This window comes from Canis lupus, chromosome 24 (assembly GCF_048164855.1).
Source record: "Canis lupus baileyi chromosome 24, mCanLup2.hap1, whole genome shotgun sequence".
Classification (NCBI taxonomy): Eukaryota; Metazoa; Chordata; class Mammalia; order Carnivora; family Canidae; genus Canis; species Canis lupus.
The window spans coordinates 16,425,337-16,440,103 of record NC_132861.1 but is presented as its reverse complement, the minus strand read 5'-3'; the positions used below and the strand labels follow the sequence as shown (position 1 = coordinate 16,440,103).

Sequence of the window (14,767 nt, the reverse complement as noted above, 5' to 3'; positions counted from 1 at the left end):
GAATTTTAAAAATCCCCCAGAATATTAAAAACTGGGTTACTTCCTGCATTCACCAATTTTCTGGGCATAGCATTCCATCATTCTGAGGTAAAGATATGATACTCTACTCTAAGAATTCTATGCAATTGTGTTATTTAACAAATGATTGCTAAAAAACATATACCTCCATCAATTTTAAACTTTTAAGTTATATTCATAAGAAACCTTAAAAATTAAATAAAATATAACCTAGGAAGAATACAGAAAGAATATACAGGCCTTTATAATTTGTACATTATGTTGGTGGGTTTCTTTCAAAAAGCGTAACATGTCTCCTTTTATCCTGTCCTAGTGGAGCACCTTGGAGAACAGACACAGAGGTTACGAGAGAGGAGTTCAGCAGGTTTACTTTACTTGCATCTTTAAGGTTCGTGGGTTCCAGGGAGTGACATGCCAGGAAGGGCAGCTATCCTTTTAAGAACACTCAAGAAGTAAAAGCAGCAGGTTCAATGCTGGTGAAATAGACTAGACCTTAACTTGACACATAATACCTTTGAGTAAAGTTTCAAAAACATCTTTCCTGAGGATTATATAAAATAACAAGACTATTCGCCTAGATTCTCTACTAGCAAGTCTACTATTCTCCACTATCTTCCTTCTGAATATCAAACTTAGTATTAGCTAGAATTATTATGATTCATCATACAGTCATTCAGCATTTGCTGAGGCCAAAACTGGAAAAACATGACTGGCATTCTTAGTCCTTAAGAATCCCATAATTTAGCTAAGTAATGCAATAGGAACAGCTTCAGTAACAGGCACTTAAAGATAAATGCCACATGCATGAAAGAAGTCAAATGGGAATTCAGACGAAAACAAAACTCCAGGTGGGGGATTGATAAAAGCTTCACAGACACAGTGTCTGAGGATGAGCAGGGGTTTAAGGTAGGCAGGCCTGGTGGGCAGACAGAGGAGAAGGAAGAGCCACATCAGGGCCACACAGAGAAGGCACAGTGTAATGAGTTACAGGGGAGCCAAGGAACAGCTAGGAGAGCATCACCATGTTTGTTCTGTTACATATTAGCTGCTATAGGCAACAGAAAGTGACTGAAAGGTTCTGGGCAGAAGAGTAATGATTGAATCAATACTTTAAGGAAATCACACCAATGTTCACAGACAGGTTGAACTGACCAGCAGAAAACCTGAGCAGGGAGAGCTGAGCAAGCTCTGGAGTCTGAGCTCTGTGACGTCACATAAATGCTAGGTGCCTTGGTTCCTCGTCTACAACACAGGAATGATAGCAATACTCAAACAACCTCACAGCTATTATGAAGCTCTGATGAGAATGCATGCTTCAAATAGCAAATGTTTAATCACTATTAATTATAATGAGAGACAGGAGACAAAGACCTTTAGGACAGGCCAGGTACATGGTGATAAGCTTCAGGGTGAGTTGTTTTGGGGATGCAGACAGACGTAGGAGCTCTACAGAAACGATCTAAGGACTCTGTCACTGATTAAGACTTGAAAGTATAGGGAATTTTAAAAATGTGAACTCACCCCAAATTTTTATTCGAGTGAAACAGAAACTAGTGGATTTATTATGCAGAGAAGTAGTACTAAAGAACTGGCTTGAAGAGGAGCCAATGTGTCAATTTTAAACAACATAAATTTACAGTAGAGCCTATTAGCCGTGGGGACTGCCGGGCGGCATGTGTCAGCTCAGGGTTGAGGTTAGGAGTCTTGTGTTGAGCCCTTAAAGCCACATAAACACACAGGTGTGCAAGTGGCCCCAGCATTACTCAAACCCAGCACTAAGCAAAATGGTATTACCTATTGTAGGTGCTACATATTCCGAAGACCCTGACCTCGACTTTCCAAAGTACTCTGATAAACTAATCTCTATTCAAGTAAATGGCTTTGTGCTCTATTTATTAGGAGAAACATACCTATGAAGAAAAAAAAAAAGCATAACCATAACAGACTGCAGGCAAGTAGAGGAGATAACTATGGAGCAGGAAGATCTTTCAGTGATGCTCAGTCACCCCATTCTCCCAGCCCTGAGCTTAATATAAAAATGAGGCACTCAGTTTCTTAGGATGCTGTGTTCTAGAAAGAGAAACAGCCAGGGTGAGACATTTTGGAAACAAAGGATGGGAACTTGAACAAATCATTTTGTCCTATTTCCTTATTTGTGAAAGGAGGGGTCTGAACAATGTCTAAGGTCCCTCCTGTTCCAGTTTAAACATTGTAGAACCCCTGCTTCCTGCTTCCAGAACAAAACCACATGGATCTGTCAAAGACACGTATAATATGAACACGCACATGTAAAGGTCTCAGCGATAATCCCTGTGCTTCCACTCCCAGACCTCAATCTTCAGCATTCTCAGCTTTCCTGTTCACTTGCCTCTCTTTCCTGATATCGCCCATCTAGGATGCCACAACACTTCAAACACCTCAACTGTCTCGTGTAATTTCATAATTCTCAACTATCATGCATAATGGACAAATTTCCAGAGAGTGCTACATTCAAATATAACTAATAAAAGAACTTCATAACACAAACAACCTAAAGTTTCTGTGATTTGCATATTTAAGCAATGTACAAGGACTGTAGCAATAAAGATACCAACCAGATATTAGTAAAATGAGCATAAAAAAGCAGAGAGGAAAGATTCACCTTTTCTTTGTCTAGATGGATTCCACTGATTTCAAAATCAAACATAAACAGTTCAGCCACTCGCCTGTAAATAAGAACCCAGGTTATAACATATAACAATAAAATCACTTTCTTGTTAAATAAATTGGACTTTTTCAACCAAATTCCCCAAAAGCCAAATGTTTACATACACACATGCATGCATGCACACATACAGATAAATTTGTTTGAAACCAGGAATTAACATCTTAGAAATCAGGCAAAATACCCAGCTGACTGACCGGGCATTTAAGCTCTCCTATGGATGATCTGGCATCATATACATCATGCTAATGGTATAATAAGCCTTAAATTGAACCGAGGGAATGATGATTACTCGAATAGGCCAAATTTATCTGCTGCTCTGCTTTTTTTCTAGAAGAAATGGACATCCTTTCAATTATCCACTGCTTTTCCTTCAAAAAATATTTGCCACATACTTTATGCAACCCACCAAATAAATACTCAATGATTTCCAATTGCAACTAGATAAGCCTGTATACATATAACTATAATATACTTTATATCTAGCATGTATATTTAACAGAACTATATATACTCTAAGATGCTTGTGGGTAAAGACATGAATGTTTCATAAGGCATGGTCCCATAAAGGGACAAATACTTTTTGAATGAATGAATACAAGGTAAAGATACAGTAAATTTCCTAACATGGATACAAATAAAGTATTTGGGGAGTTCTAAGAGAGACCATCAAGCAGGCTCCTCACTTATCAGCTTCCATTCACCTTGTGCTAAATTGGCTTAAGACTTGTGAGGGAAGGTTCTTCACCATCTCCAGAACTAGTACTAGTTTGCACTATGGAGAGGAACATTTTTAATAATCATTGAATGCATCTGCAAACTTAAGAGCAAGCCCTAATTTTCCTACCCTTTCCCTGATGTAACAATTTCATCAGAATAGTAAAAAAAACAACAACAATAGTGGAATAGAAAGTATCTTGGATAGTATCTAAAGTAAGGGGCAATTTTTCATTAATTTTCTCCTGTAATATCTTATATTTAGAAGGACATTTCTCCCTTTTTAGTTATAAGCTAATTTGATATAATTTACTTCCCATTAGACACCAGAGGAATTAAAATGTTGAATTCATACCATATCCTAAATGGAAGAGAATTATGTGTGTGCTGGAAACAAGATGTCATCATGCTGTGCCACGAAAGCATGGACCGGTACACACAGTACATTAGAGTGAAAAACATGGTCCCTGATGTCCAAAAAATAAGAGTGTAATATCACTCTTAAGTAAATCTGACTGATAAATATGTATCAGGGGATCAGGAAACAAGAGTGTATCTTATAGAGCTTATGCTAGTATTACTAACCTGTAAGAAAGAAGTAATCACACATCACTTTCTTAGCGATATGAAAATTACACAGTAAATGGTAGCTATTTATTTGGTGGTGAGGGGGAAAAGGATTAGAAAGAAATAGGGCAATCAACCAAATTAACCCCTCCTGGGCGTCAGGCCCTCCAGACACCTTTTCATTCTTTAATAAATAGACTTTCTTTCCTGTCAAGGGCCTTCCAGTCATGCCATCCCCTCCATGCAGGTGGTGCTTCAGGGACAGTAAGTCCTCTCAAGAAAACCCTGCTTAGATGTTTTGGCCAGACCACCTTCCTAATGAGAAGGCCCGTTATAAAATGTTCTTAGAGCCCTGTACTTCTAATTCCCTACAGTGCAATGCAGTTCTCTTTGTGTGTGTGTGTGTGTGTGTGTGTGTGTGTGTATGTCTGTGTGTGTAATGGATGCTTCTCCTCCAACACTATGCTGTGAGCCCCTCTGGAGAATGGGGTCTTGGTTTCTGCCATCTAATGACTGACTCTTCAGTGCCTGGTACAGTGTTTGTGTCTGAGTAGCTTCCATACTGACTTCTCTCACCTGCTGATAAGTGGCAGTGTGTCTACCTAGACCAATATAGACACATTGCCATATATTATCTATATGCATTTTCACCGATTTAATCTGAATACTATAGAATGCATTTGAGACCCACAGAGGAAACTCTTCAGAAACACATACTCATCACTGTCCTTTCATGCAAAAAAAAATTTATCAAAATAGTTCTGCATATGTACCTTGTTATTTAGAAAATTATCTGTTCTTATGAAGTTTTCAAATTTATTTCCACAGACTAGGGTTAACATAATTCCTTCTATAATATTTTTAACTTTCCCTGTTATATCTGTAATCTTATCTCAAATTTTGGATTTGTAACTTTCAACAACTTTTAAATTATATTATCTACCGACTTCTTCATTTTACTCATTTTTCCAAAGAGTCAACACTTGGGTTTATTTATCATTTGTCTGTTTCCTAATGCTTATTTGCATTTTTCTTCTTTTTGTCTTTTCTCTTTTAAAATTCAGAAGTGCTTTAAAGTTCACAGAAAAATTGAAGGAAAGTATTACTTTTATTTTCAATTAACTTTAGTTGAATGCTCCTCACATATTTTTCTTTCCTATTACTAATTATTTAAAGTTATGACATTTCTTCTGGGCATTTTAGCCACCCACAATAAAAATGTTATTTTCTGTAAAAAAAATAATAAAATAAAATAAAATAAAATAACCTCTTCTCTCCTTCCTAATACCACTGTCCTAGTTCAGGCAGCAGTCCTCCTTCCCCTGATATACTGTAGCTAGCCCTACTGCATCACCTTCCTCCAGTCCTCCACCCCTACAGATGACCTTTCTCAAGGTCAGAATCCCTTGGCGTGATCAACCTGGCACCTCATGAAACACCTGTCCTCCACTGCGAGGTCTCTGAAGGCTGTCCTTCACTACTAGCCAAATTAGGGGCCTCTGCTATGGACTCCAATAGCATTTATGATTTCCACTTACCAAACTTAATTTTTAAAAAACATAGGGAGAACATAGAATGTTTTAAAAAGGTTGTATTGGAGCCGTATGATAGTCATGAAAAAAAAAAAAGAAAGTCATGAATTGTAATACTTGGGTTGTAAATGCTTTATAAGGAGTTTAAGTATAATAAGCAAAGAGGGAACAAAGAATAACTTCAACCAATGTTTTAAAAAGTCAACATATGTACTGCAGAACATGAAAAATAATTATGACTAGCTTTACATGTAGGAGCTTATTCCTTTATTCATAGAGTACAAACCTGAGAACACCACCACGATAATTACTTATTTCAACTCCATCCAAATTCCAATAATTAAAAACATAAAACAGTGTGCACTTAGACAATTTTTCAAAGGCTCTACTGCATGAGATTTTCAGTTTTTCTTCCAACTAGTAGCAGCTACTTAGAATATTAAATTCTTTGATGCTATGCCGGAAGCTGAGTTTCTTGGCTAATGAGAATCATTTTCTTTCTCTTTAATCCTGCTACATGCTTGGAACCAATTTCAAATTTAACACCTCTTTCTGTCAGTAATTTTTTTAAACTACTAGTTTTCTGGAATTAAGTTATCCAAATATTTGATCTACTCTCCTGGCTTTCTCAGACTTTTCATAAAGGGTATATTTATCTTCTTGATTATTGTGCCAGTATACCTTGAATGGACAGAATTAAAGTTCTTCTGAATTTCTGAAAATTCAATAGACCACATTAATAATTTAGTCACTTACCTTCTTTCTTAAATAATGCAAAGCCCCTAAAATATCCCCATTATCTCTACCTCACAGTGATCTCCCATCCTGAACAGTCAACCTAAAACACATTCCACTCTGTCTCTTCTAGCAACAGTATTTTGTTTGATTTATTAAGAGGGGAAAAAAAACAACAGGCATTGATAAATGGGGACGGGAATGTATAAAGTAAGTTTATCATATTATATAAGTTCATTGTATAACAGCTTTGTGTAGAAATGTAGGGAAAAAGGAAAATCACTAATCTCACCAAAGATAACCACCATTAAAATTCTTATATTTCCCTCCAATCTGTTTTATTTTTTAAGGCTATGCAGAACATGTGAAATTAAATAACATAAAGTTAGAGAAGTTAGCACAGTGCCCAGCACATAGTAGATACTTGAAAAATGTTTGCAAAGTTTCTGAATGGACGTAAGAGGCACTTAATTCCCTCACACACCAACTCCACTTGATGGAGGAGGGCCAGGTGGACTGGTGGGGGACACGCAACAGGACCGCATCCTGAGAAGCAGAGACAGCATCTGCAGTCTCATAAAGACACAGTCTCAGTGGCAATGTAGTTGTGGCTAACATCAACAATAAAGACCCTCCCTTGGCTTCCATCCAATCTACTTGAGTATGTTATACTACTTATTTAAAATAACTGGGAGCCAAGTAACAGACTTTTATCTTGCTTTTTCTCTTAAAATTAAACCACAAACATTGAACATTTCTTTTTAAAAATTTTTTTTTCAATTTATTTATTTAAGAGAGTGAACAAGAGCACAAGTTGGAGGGAAGGTCAGCAGGGGAGAGGGAGAAGCAGACACCCCGTTGAGCAGGGAAAGCCCAATGCGGGCACCATCCGAGGACCCTGGGATCATGACCCAAAGCGAAGACAGACGCCCAAATGACTGAGCCACCCAGGCACCCCTATCTCTTTAAATACTCTTCAGAAACATGGCTTTTAATGTTTGTAATATTTGGTCATATGGACTAAAAATATTTTCATTTTTCCCATTCCTGTAATTCATGCTATGATAAAAGTCCCTGTTACATACATCTCTTTATTCTTGTTTCCTGAGAACACATTCCAAGAAACGAAACTGATCAAAAAGGTGTCCTCCATTAATATTTACCAATTTGCACTTAACTAGACAGGACCCATTATCCTAAGCCATTCAAACTACCCTTGCTCTGTTTCAACTTGGTTAAGTGATGGGTTCTTTGTTCTTTAAGGATGGCAGGGTCCAGTTCTTTGAATGACTACTATGTGCCAGTCACTGTCAAAGCATTTTACTTTCATTATTTCATTTAAACTTCATAAAAATCCTATGAAGTACTTTTTAACTCTTTTCTTACAGAGGAGAAAACAAGACCTGGAGAGCCAAGGAGCTAATATCCAACCAAAGTAGTCTAATAGTACAGGCCACATGTGCAGCCACTGCTTCACATTGATTACATGTATCACACTTATTACACTGTTCCAGGTTTCTTTTTTTTTTAATATTTATTTATTCATGAGAGAGAGGGGGAGAGAGGGAAAGAGGGAGAGAGAGAGGGAGAGGGAGAGGCAGAGACACAGGCAGAGGGAGAAGCAGGCTCCACACAGGAAGCCGGATGTGGAACTCGATCCCAGGACTCCAGGATCAGGCCCTGAGCTGAAGGCGGCACTAAACTGCTGAGCCACCCAGGCTGCCCTGTTCCAGATTTCTTGCCCATCTGTTTCTATTCCTTATTTTGTGAAAGGAGAGTTTCACCAAAAAAAAAAAAAAATCCTTTATCTAATTTTCTAAAAGGAAATACACATTTGTTGATTTTTAGTAATCTGTAAGGACTCTTAACACAGTAAAGATATTAACCCTTTATTGTGTAAGTAACATTTGTCCCAGTATTCTGTATTCTGTATTCTGACTGTGAATGTGGATAAGTTTCGCTGTATCAAAGTTTGCAGTTTTCAGATAATCAAATCAATCTTTTGTGGTCTGACTTTGTTATCATGAGAAGACAGACTTCCCATATTCCAAGATTTTCAATACTTTTATGATTTCCTTTTTTAAAAAGATTTATAGCTTTAAGTAATCTACTATTTTCTCCGAATAGCAGGGAATCTGGCCTAACATCATCTACTGAAAACCCTGATACTAAATGACACTTTTATCATATACTAAATAGAGTCTTATATATATTCGTGACTGAATTTCTCTCTTCTTCCATTGATCTAATGGACTACGCTGGTTTAAGTACAAGACTTTTAAATATAGCATTTTTATAATATGTCTTACTATCTGGTACAAATCCCTTTTTAGTACTTTTCTCACCAGTTTTTTTCCTGTCTTTTCAGCCACATTTATTGTCTATGACTTCAAAATCATTTAAAGTAACAACAGAAATATGTTCTTTATAGATTGTATTTCACTGAACTTATGGACCTAGTAGAAAACATCACTGAGCTTTCTTCTTATCTAAGACAATGTAAGTTTCTCCACTTAATTTTCTCCCATATTTAAACTTATGTGTGGGTGTTGAGGTTCTGCATGCTTTGCATTCCTGAGTTTATTTCAAGGTATATTACAGCTTCTGTTGCTCTTGTGACTGGGGTTTTCCCTCCATTATATTTTCTGAAGATGATGAGTTTATGTTCCTTGCATATAAGAAAGCTCTTAATGGTTTTGGAAAAACCCAAGTAAAACAGGTTTCTTTATGGTTGGGCTTCTCACAGACTCTAATAAACTAAAACTCTTCAAGAGGAGACCATACATAAATGTGTCAGATTTCCAAACTTAACTAATGGAACCCTTCTGGGAATACTTTTGAATAGCTCATAGAACTAGTATTTCAAGGAATGTATCAAAGAATAAGATGATGATCTACTACTCAATTTAAATCATTTCTTTTATACAGCAACTTGTTATGACAAGATAATTTATTAAATCTTTAATTCTCTGGCTTATATGTACAATTTATAATTCTTGTCTCATACCTTACTGCACACAAGGTCCTCTCTGAGTGCTAGCCAACACTCGATGATGCACAAGTGTCATGATATTTCAATAATTATTACTTTAAATTCTTGCTTTTCTCTACTTCCAAGTCTCCTTTCTAGAATACTGATCCTCTCCCTTGCTCATTTTTTCCAAGGGAGTCATCATTTTGTCACTTTAAAGATCCTGTTGGTGTTTTTAGTAACATCTAGAAATGAGGATACATTCTGTTAGAACAAGTTCTTTGCACCTAAATAGTCTTCCAGTCCACTATACTTTCTCTATGTTAAATATAGAAAAGTTGATCATTAGCAAAGTGAGGTTATGAATAACCTGCTATCTCTACTCAATGTCCATACAATTGAGTATAAATCCAGCACAATGAGCAGGCATTCAACTTTGACTTGTTTTGTTAACAAAGACAGTGTTAAGCTCAAGCCTAGAAGTATGATAAAGACAAACTATTCTGACGGTATAACCAGCTTTCCTAGTATCCTGAGGCTCAGGATCAATGTAGTGAACTAAGATCAAACCTATACCTGCATACTAGAAGTCAGGTGAAAATAATCCCCCAAAGACAGCCTCATTGTATGATTTCTATGGCATGGTGCTTGTGTATCAGATTAACAGTGAGATCCCATATCAACTGATCCCTGCAGAACAGGGGATCCCTGCAGAACAGGGCTTCACGTGGGAGTCATAAGCCACATAACGGAGATAGAAAGGGGAGAAGGAAGCAAGAGGGAGATTGAGGAATGAAAAGAAGTAAGTGTCCCAGTAAGTGTCCCATAAAATACAAAGTAGATGAGCAAATACAAACAGGTAAGAAAAAATATTAACCTCTGTGCTACAAGACAGGTAATATGTAGGTGGGTTAGTGACAAACTTATAAAATCATTATAAATAAATAAGCTTGAGCAAAGAAACATGGTATCCAAAATCCTACATGAAATATTTTTATGCACTGACTTAGAAATTCAGCTTTTTCAATTCAGATCATAATAAATGCAATTGAATGAACCAAAGGAAACCATTTCAAGGATCATGACATCCAACCAGTCAATAAAATCAAATTGCTTCTATCTTCTGGTGGTATCAATTACAGAACTTCAAACATGAAGCTAAGTGTGATTGCCAACACTAATAGGAAGTCATTCCATTGTGAAGCCCCTACTACAGGCCAGGAACTGCTGCAGGTGCTGGGATGCAGCCCTGAACAAAATAGACCCAATGCCTGCCCTCCAAGAGGAAGAGAGATGTAATCAAATTAGCAAACATATAATGCTGGAAATAAGGACTGAGAAGAAAACACAAGCAGAGTAGGAGGAGACACCATTTGAGTGAAGTCCTAAAGAAAGTGCCAGAGTCATATAGTGACCTGGGAGCAATACTGCAGACAGAGGGGGCTGTGAGTACAGTGACACTAGTTGTCCTTCCAATCTGCCTCAATAGTCACAAACATAATTAATGCAAAGGAATAAGTACCTGGTTTCTGGATCGAGGGACTCCACAAGTTTTTTATCAGCTAGCAATTTTTGCAAACTCTGATATAATTCCACATTTGTGTTCAACCTAGAAAAATTACAAATGAAAAAAATTAAACAATCTTCTAGTATCTTCTATTTAACTTTACATTAAGAGAATGGTGTCACATCCTAGCATACACATGCCCACAGGCCAAAGGTTTGGGGTTTTGTTTTGTTTCTTTATTTAGTATAGAAATAGTACAAACCACAGTTAGTACAGAAACAGGCAGTCCCTCAAGCAAAGTGTCAGGGTACTAAGTGTTGTGAAAGGTAAAAGGATAAATTTAAAGCCACGGTCAACAGCTGGAACCAGAAAAGCAGACAGGAGAGAGGGGAGGGGGAGGAAAGTAGTAGCTGGTGAGCTGAGTGATCTGAGCCTACTGCCACTGAGAATTCATTCAGAGCAACATGCTGATGGCCATTTATTTGTTTAATAAAAAGGGAATGAAGATGGGAGGAAGCATGAACACAAAGATCGTGCAGTTCCAAAGTGAAGAGCCTAGAACATGGGTGACTTTGCCCACCTGGGCCACAGTGGCAAGCTCACATGGCCACACAGTGAGGAAAGCTCAAGGACGCAGGCTTCAGGGCCACACACTAGAGTTACAACACCAGCCCTACTACTACTTGGTGACCTCGGGCAAGGATTTGAACTCCTCCAGCTTGTTAGACTGCAGGTCACCCTGAGGGTTAAATGAGATGCTCCCGCCATGAATGAAGAAATAGTAGTTATGATTAGGTGGCCTTGCCAGCCTGCTCTCAGCCCCCCAATTGAGTACTGCCCTCAACCCAAGCCACAGTCCCACTACCAGGTCCTGAGTTCTTTCTTCTTTCCTGGATGCCAGAAAGCCCTGCCACTCTCGGAACTAAATAGTGACTTGGTTTCAGACATAATGTGATCCCTGCCCAGTAGATCCCCAGGGAAAGGAGGCTGTAAGAACTGTCTGCCCATTCTGACTAAAGGAACTCAAGTTCCCTAATGAGTCAAAAACCTGCAGCTCTGTAGAAATTGAAGAGTTTCTGTTGCTATGGCTCTCGTGGACCACCCCAAAGACCAAGGGAACTGAGGCAGTCACCACCAGTGGGAAAATGTTCAACAGGAAGGGCAGGCACACCACCTCTCCTGCGCCCAGGCAGCAATCCCAGGAAACTGGAAGAAAATCAATGTGGGCCCCCACCACCTCCAAGATGGCTCATTCAACAAGCTACTACATACATGTCAAAAGGACAGGCATTCAGACACGGCCTATGCTGTATCCTCTTCAGAAGTTTCAGCACATCTCCCGCATTATGTTTTATGTCATAAGATCCTGAGATAAAGTCTCTATTTTAGTCTATGGCTGGCATCAACTCTAAACAAACACACCTAACCTTAGGCTTTTATTTCCACTACTGGGGAACAAATCAATTCTACACACACACCTGAAACCATCCTATTTCTCAAAGATCAACTCCGGTAGTTAAGGCATGATTCAGTTAGACTCAAGAGGAAAAGGAGTCCTGGTGCTCAGGGAGAACCACACCTGAAATCATCCTATTTCTCAAAGATCAACTCCAGTAGTTAAGGCATGATTCAGTTAGACTCAAGAGGAAAAGGAGTCCTGGTGCTCAGGGAGAACCAAGAGCAAAGCACGGGTGAAGGCCATTAGTTCTGTGTCCTGACCCACTTGCAGGCCCTTGACGGGCCTCAGGGCACCCGGTGGAGTGTGGCAAAGAAGGAGAGAACTGAAACACTCTCCAGGATGAAGTGAAGACCTTGCACAGATACTCTTTTGACAACCATTTGCTACCAATTATGGTCTCCTTGTTGTCCTGCTGCAAAATTAAGAACCCACATTCATCAGACCAGAGCTGTATCTCAGCTCAGGCCCGATACAGTGTTCAAGGTGCCTCAGGCAGGCACCCCAGCAGCTCATACTCATTTCTTGGGGCTCTTCCCTGGGCAGTGCTGTCCCTCCCAAGGAGGCCACAATTGCAGTCCCTTCCTCACGCCCAGTGTCTGGAGTGTGCAGGGACCCGTTTTATCTCAGTCAACAAGTAGATTTTCAATGGCTCTAAGAGAACTTACATGTATTGTCACAAAGAGAGCAAATGATGCTCAGTGGGGGTGAAGCAGCAGTAGCACCTCCTGAAGCGTCAGGTCAAAACCAGAGAAGCCACTGCACTCTGTCACCACACACCTCCTCCAACTTCTGGCTTGTGAAAAAGCCCTCCAATGTTTTCCAGTGGTATGTTCATGCCCAGCGAGCCCCTGCCATGCTCACTCGCTTTCGACAGTGTCTGGCATGGCCTCATGCACTTAAGTGCCTTTGAATATGGCACTGTCCACCTCAAAGTCATTTTCACAAGCACTTTCAAGCTCTTCGTAAAGGCTTAAAATATTTAAATCAACCCCAAGATTGCTTGAAAATAACTCATTTCATCAAAGCCCCAGCCTGCCTCAGCACTCCCAGACAGTTTTATGATCTCCCTAGACAACCTCCCCACCCCAGATTCAAGGGACCACAAGGCTACTTTGCAGAGACAGTGTTGGCTTCTTGCCTAGAGCCCACAGCCATCAATGCAATAGCAGTTTCATTACAGGATAATCATGAAATTCCAACTTGCCAGTGAGATACTAAAAAACTCTTACTTAAAATAAATAAATACACACATAAATAAATAAATAAATAAATAAATAAATAAATAAATAAATAAAATAAAAAACTCTTACTTAATGTAAATAATAATGAGAGTGGATGTTTGCTACGTGCCTGATACCACCAGAAGCACTTTATTATCTCATTTTCTTCACAGTACATCTAAGAGGCAAATCACATTATTACTTCACTTGCAGACAAGGAAAAGAACAGATAAATAAGCTGATGAATAGCCAGTCACAGTGCTGGTGCCAAGGAGACCACAGTGGCCTGCCCCAGGGCCCCCCCTCTTCCCCAGCACCCTGGGCACTGTGCAGGGTAGCACACCATCCCCTAACCTGCAGGGAGGAGCCCTAGAGACAAATTTCCTAAAGCAAAAATCAACAAAACCACATCACCCAAGATTGTAATGAAAGGGAACAGAACATACTTTTCTACCATGGTGCCAATACTTCTACAAGCTTCTTCCGCCGCCTCTCTGAATGCGGGCTCAGGGTGAGCAATTTTCACAAAATCGGCCTAATAAAGAAGAAAGACAAAACCAAGAGGGAATTTGATGGAAAGCTTTCTTCCAAGATCTGAGGGTAAAAATGAAAACCTGTGCTTTCAAGTGTGCCATTTGGCTTGACATAGGCATTTCCATTACTGAAATTTTCCTAAACTAGAAGGGCAAAGCAGCTACCTTCTGAACATTTATTAATTCTGTTATTCCTTAGAATCGAGTGGGTTTCATTCCAAAGAAAATACTTGCACTAACTTTATTTTAGAAGTCTTTCTCCTTCAAAAATAAACACCAAGTGAATTCTTCCTAATTCTACAGTCCAAAAAGGCAGAATCTTATTTCAAATATTCTAAAACTGTTGGCAATATGGTCCTCACGTGTTAACCTGGCTCCAGAGAACAACTATAGAGGCTTTTTTTCAACTGACAGCATAGTTTCAAGACTGATTTAACTACACTCTAGCCTTTGTACAGAAAACAAAGGCACATTCTCTCTTTATAGGCCTTTTAATAAATATGAATTCCCAGTCTCAGCTTAAATGACTCACAACTAATAGTGGTGCAGTGGCTGCTATCCTGACTTAAGCATTACGCTGAGCTAGAATTATTTTTACTCTTTTAATGAAATTATGTAAAGCCAGATTTTAGTTTTCATGTTAATTGTAGCATACTGCAAAAGAAAAATGCAAGGGAACTACACATTCTTCAGTCTTCAAGAAAACATGTGTGACTATAATATGAAATAAAATCACCACAAGGTAAAATTTCCTAATTTTATTATTAAATATTTTTTAATATAAAAACATTTAAATCCACAGTT

General features: G+C 38.7%; 1 protein-coding gene across 3 annotated transcripts in view; it reads right to left on the bottom strand.

The window, feature by feature from the left end:
• Nucleotides 1–14,767, bottom strand: part of MIPEP (mitochondrial intermediate peptidase) — a 174,265-nt gene that overhangs the window by 152,945 nt on the left and 6,553 nt on the right. For all 3 annotated transcript variants that reach the window (XR_012016295.1, XM_072795768.1, XM_072795767.1), the window contains exons 3-5: nt 13,877–13,965; nt 10,767–10,853; nt 2,660–2,723 (exon numbers count right to left, since the gene is read on the bottom strand). Coding sequence is in view for 2 of the 3 variants with exons in the window: in XM_072795768.1 (XP_072651869.1) it covers nt 2,660–2,723; nt 10,767–10,853; nt 13,877–13,965 (240 nt within the window). In the remaining variant the exon portion in view is untranslated. The remainder of the gene's footprint in view (nt 1–2,659; nt 2,724–10,766; nt 10,854–13,876; nt 13,966–14,767) is intronic.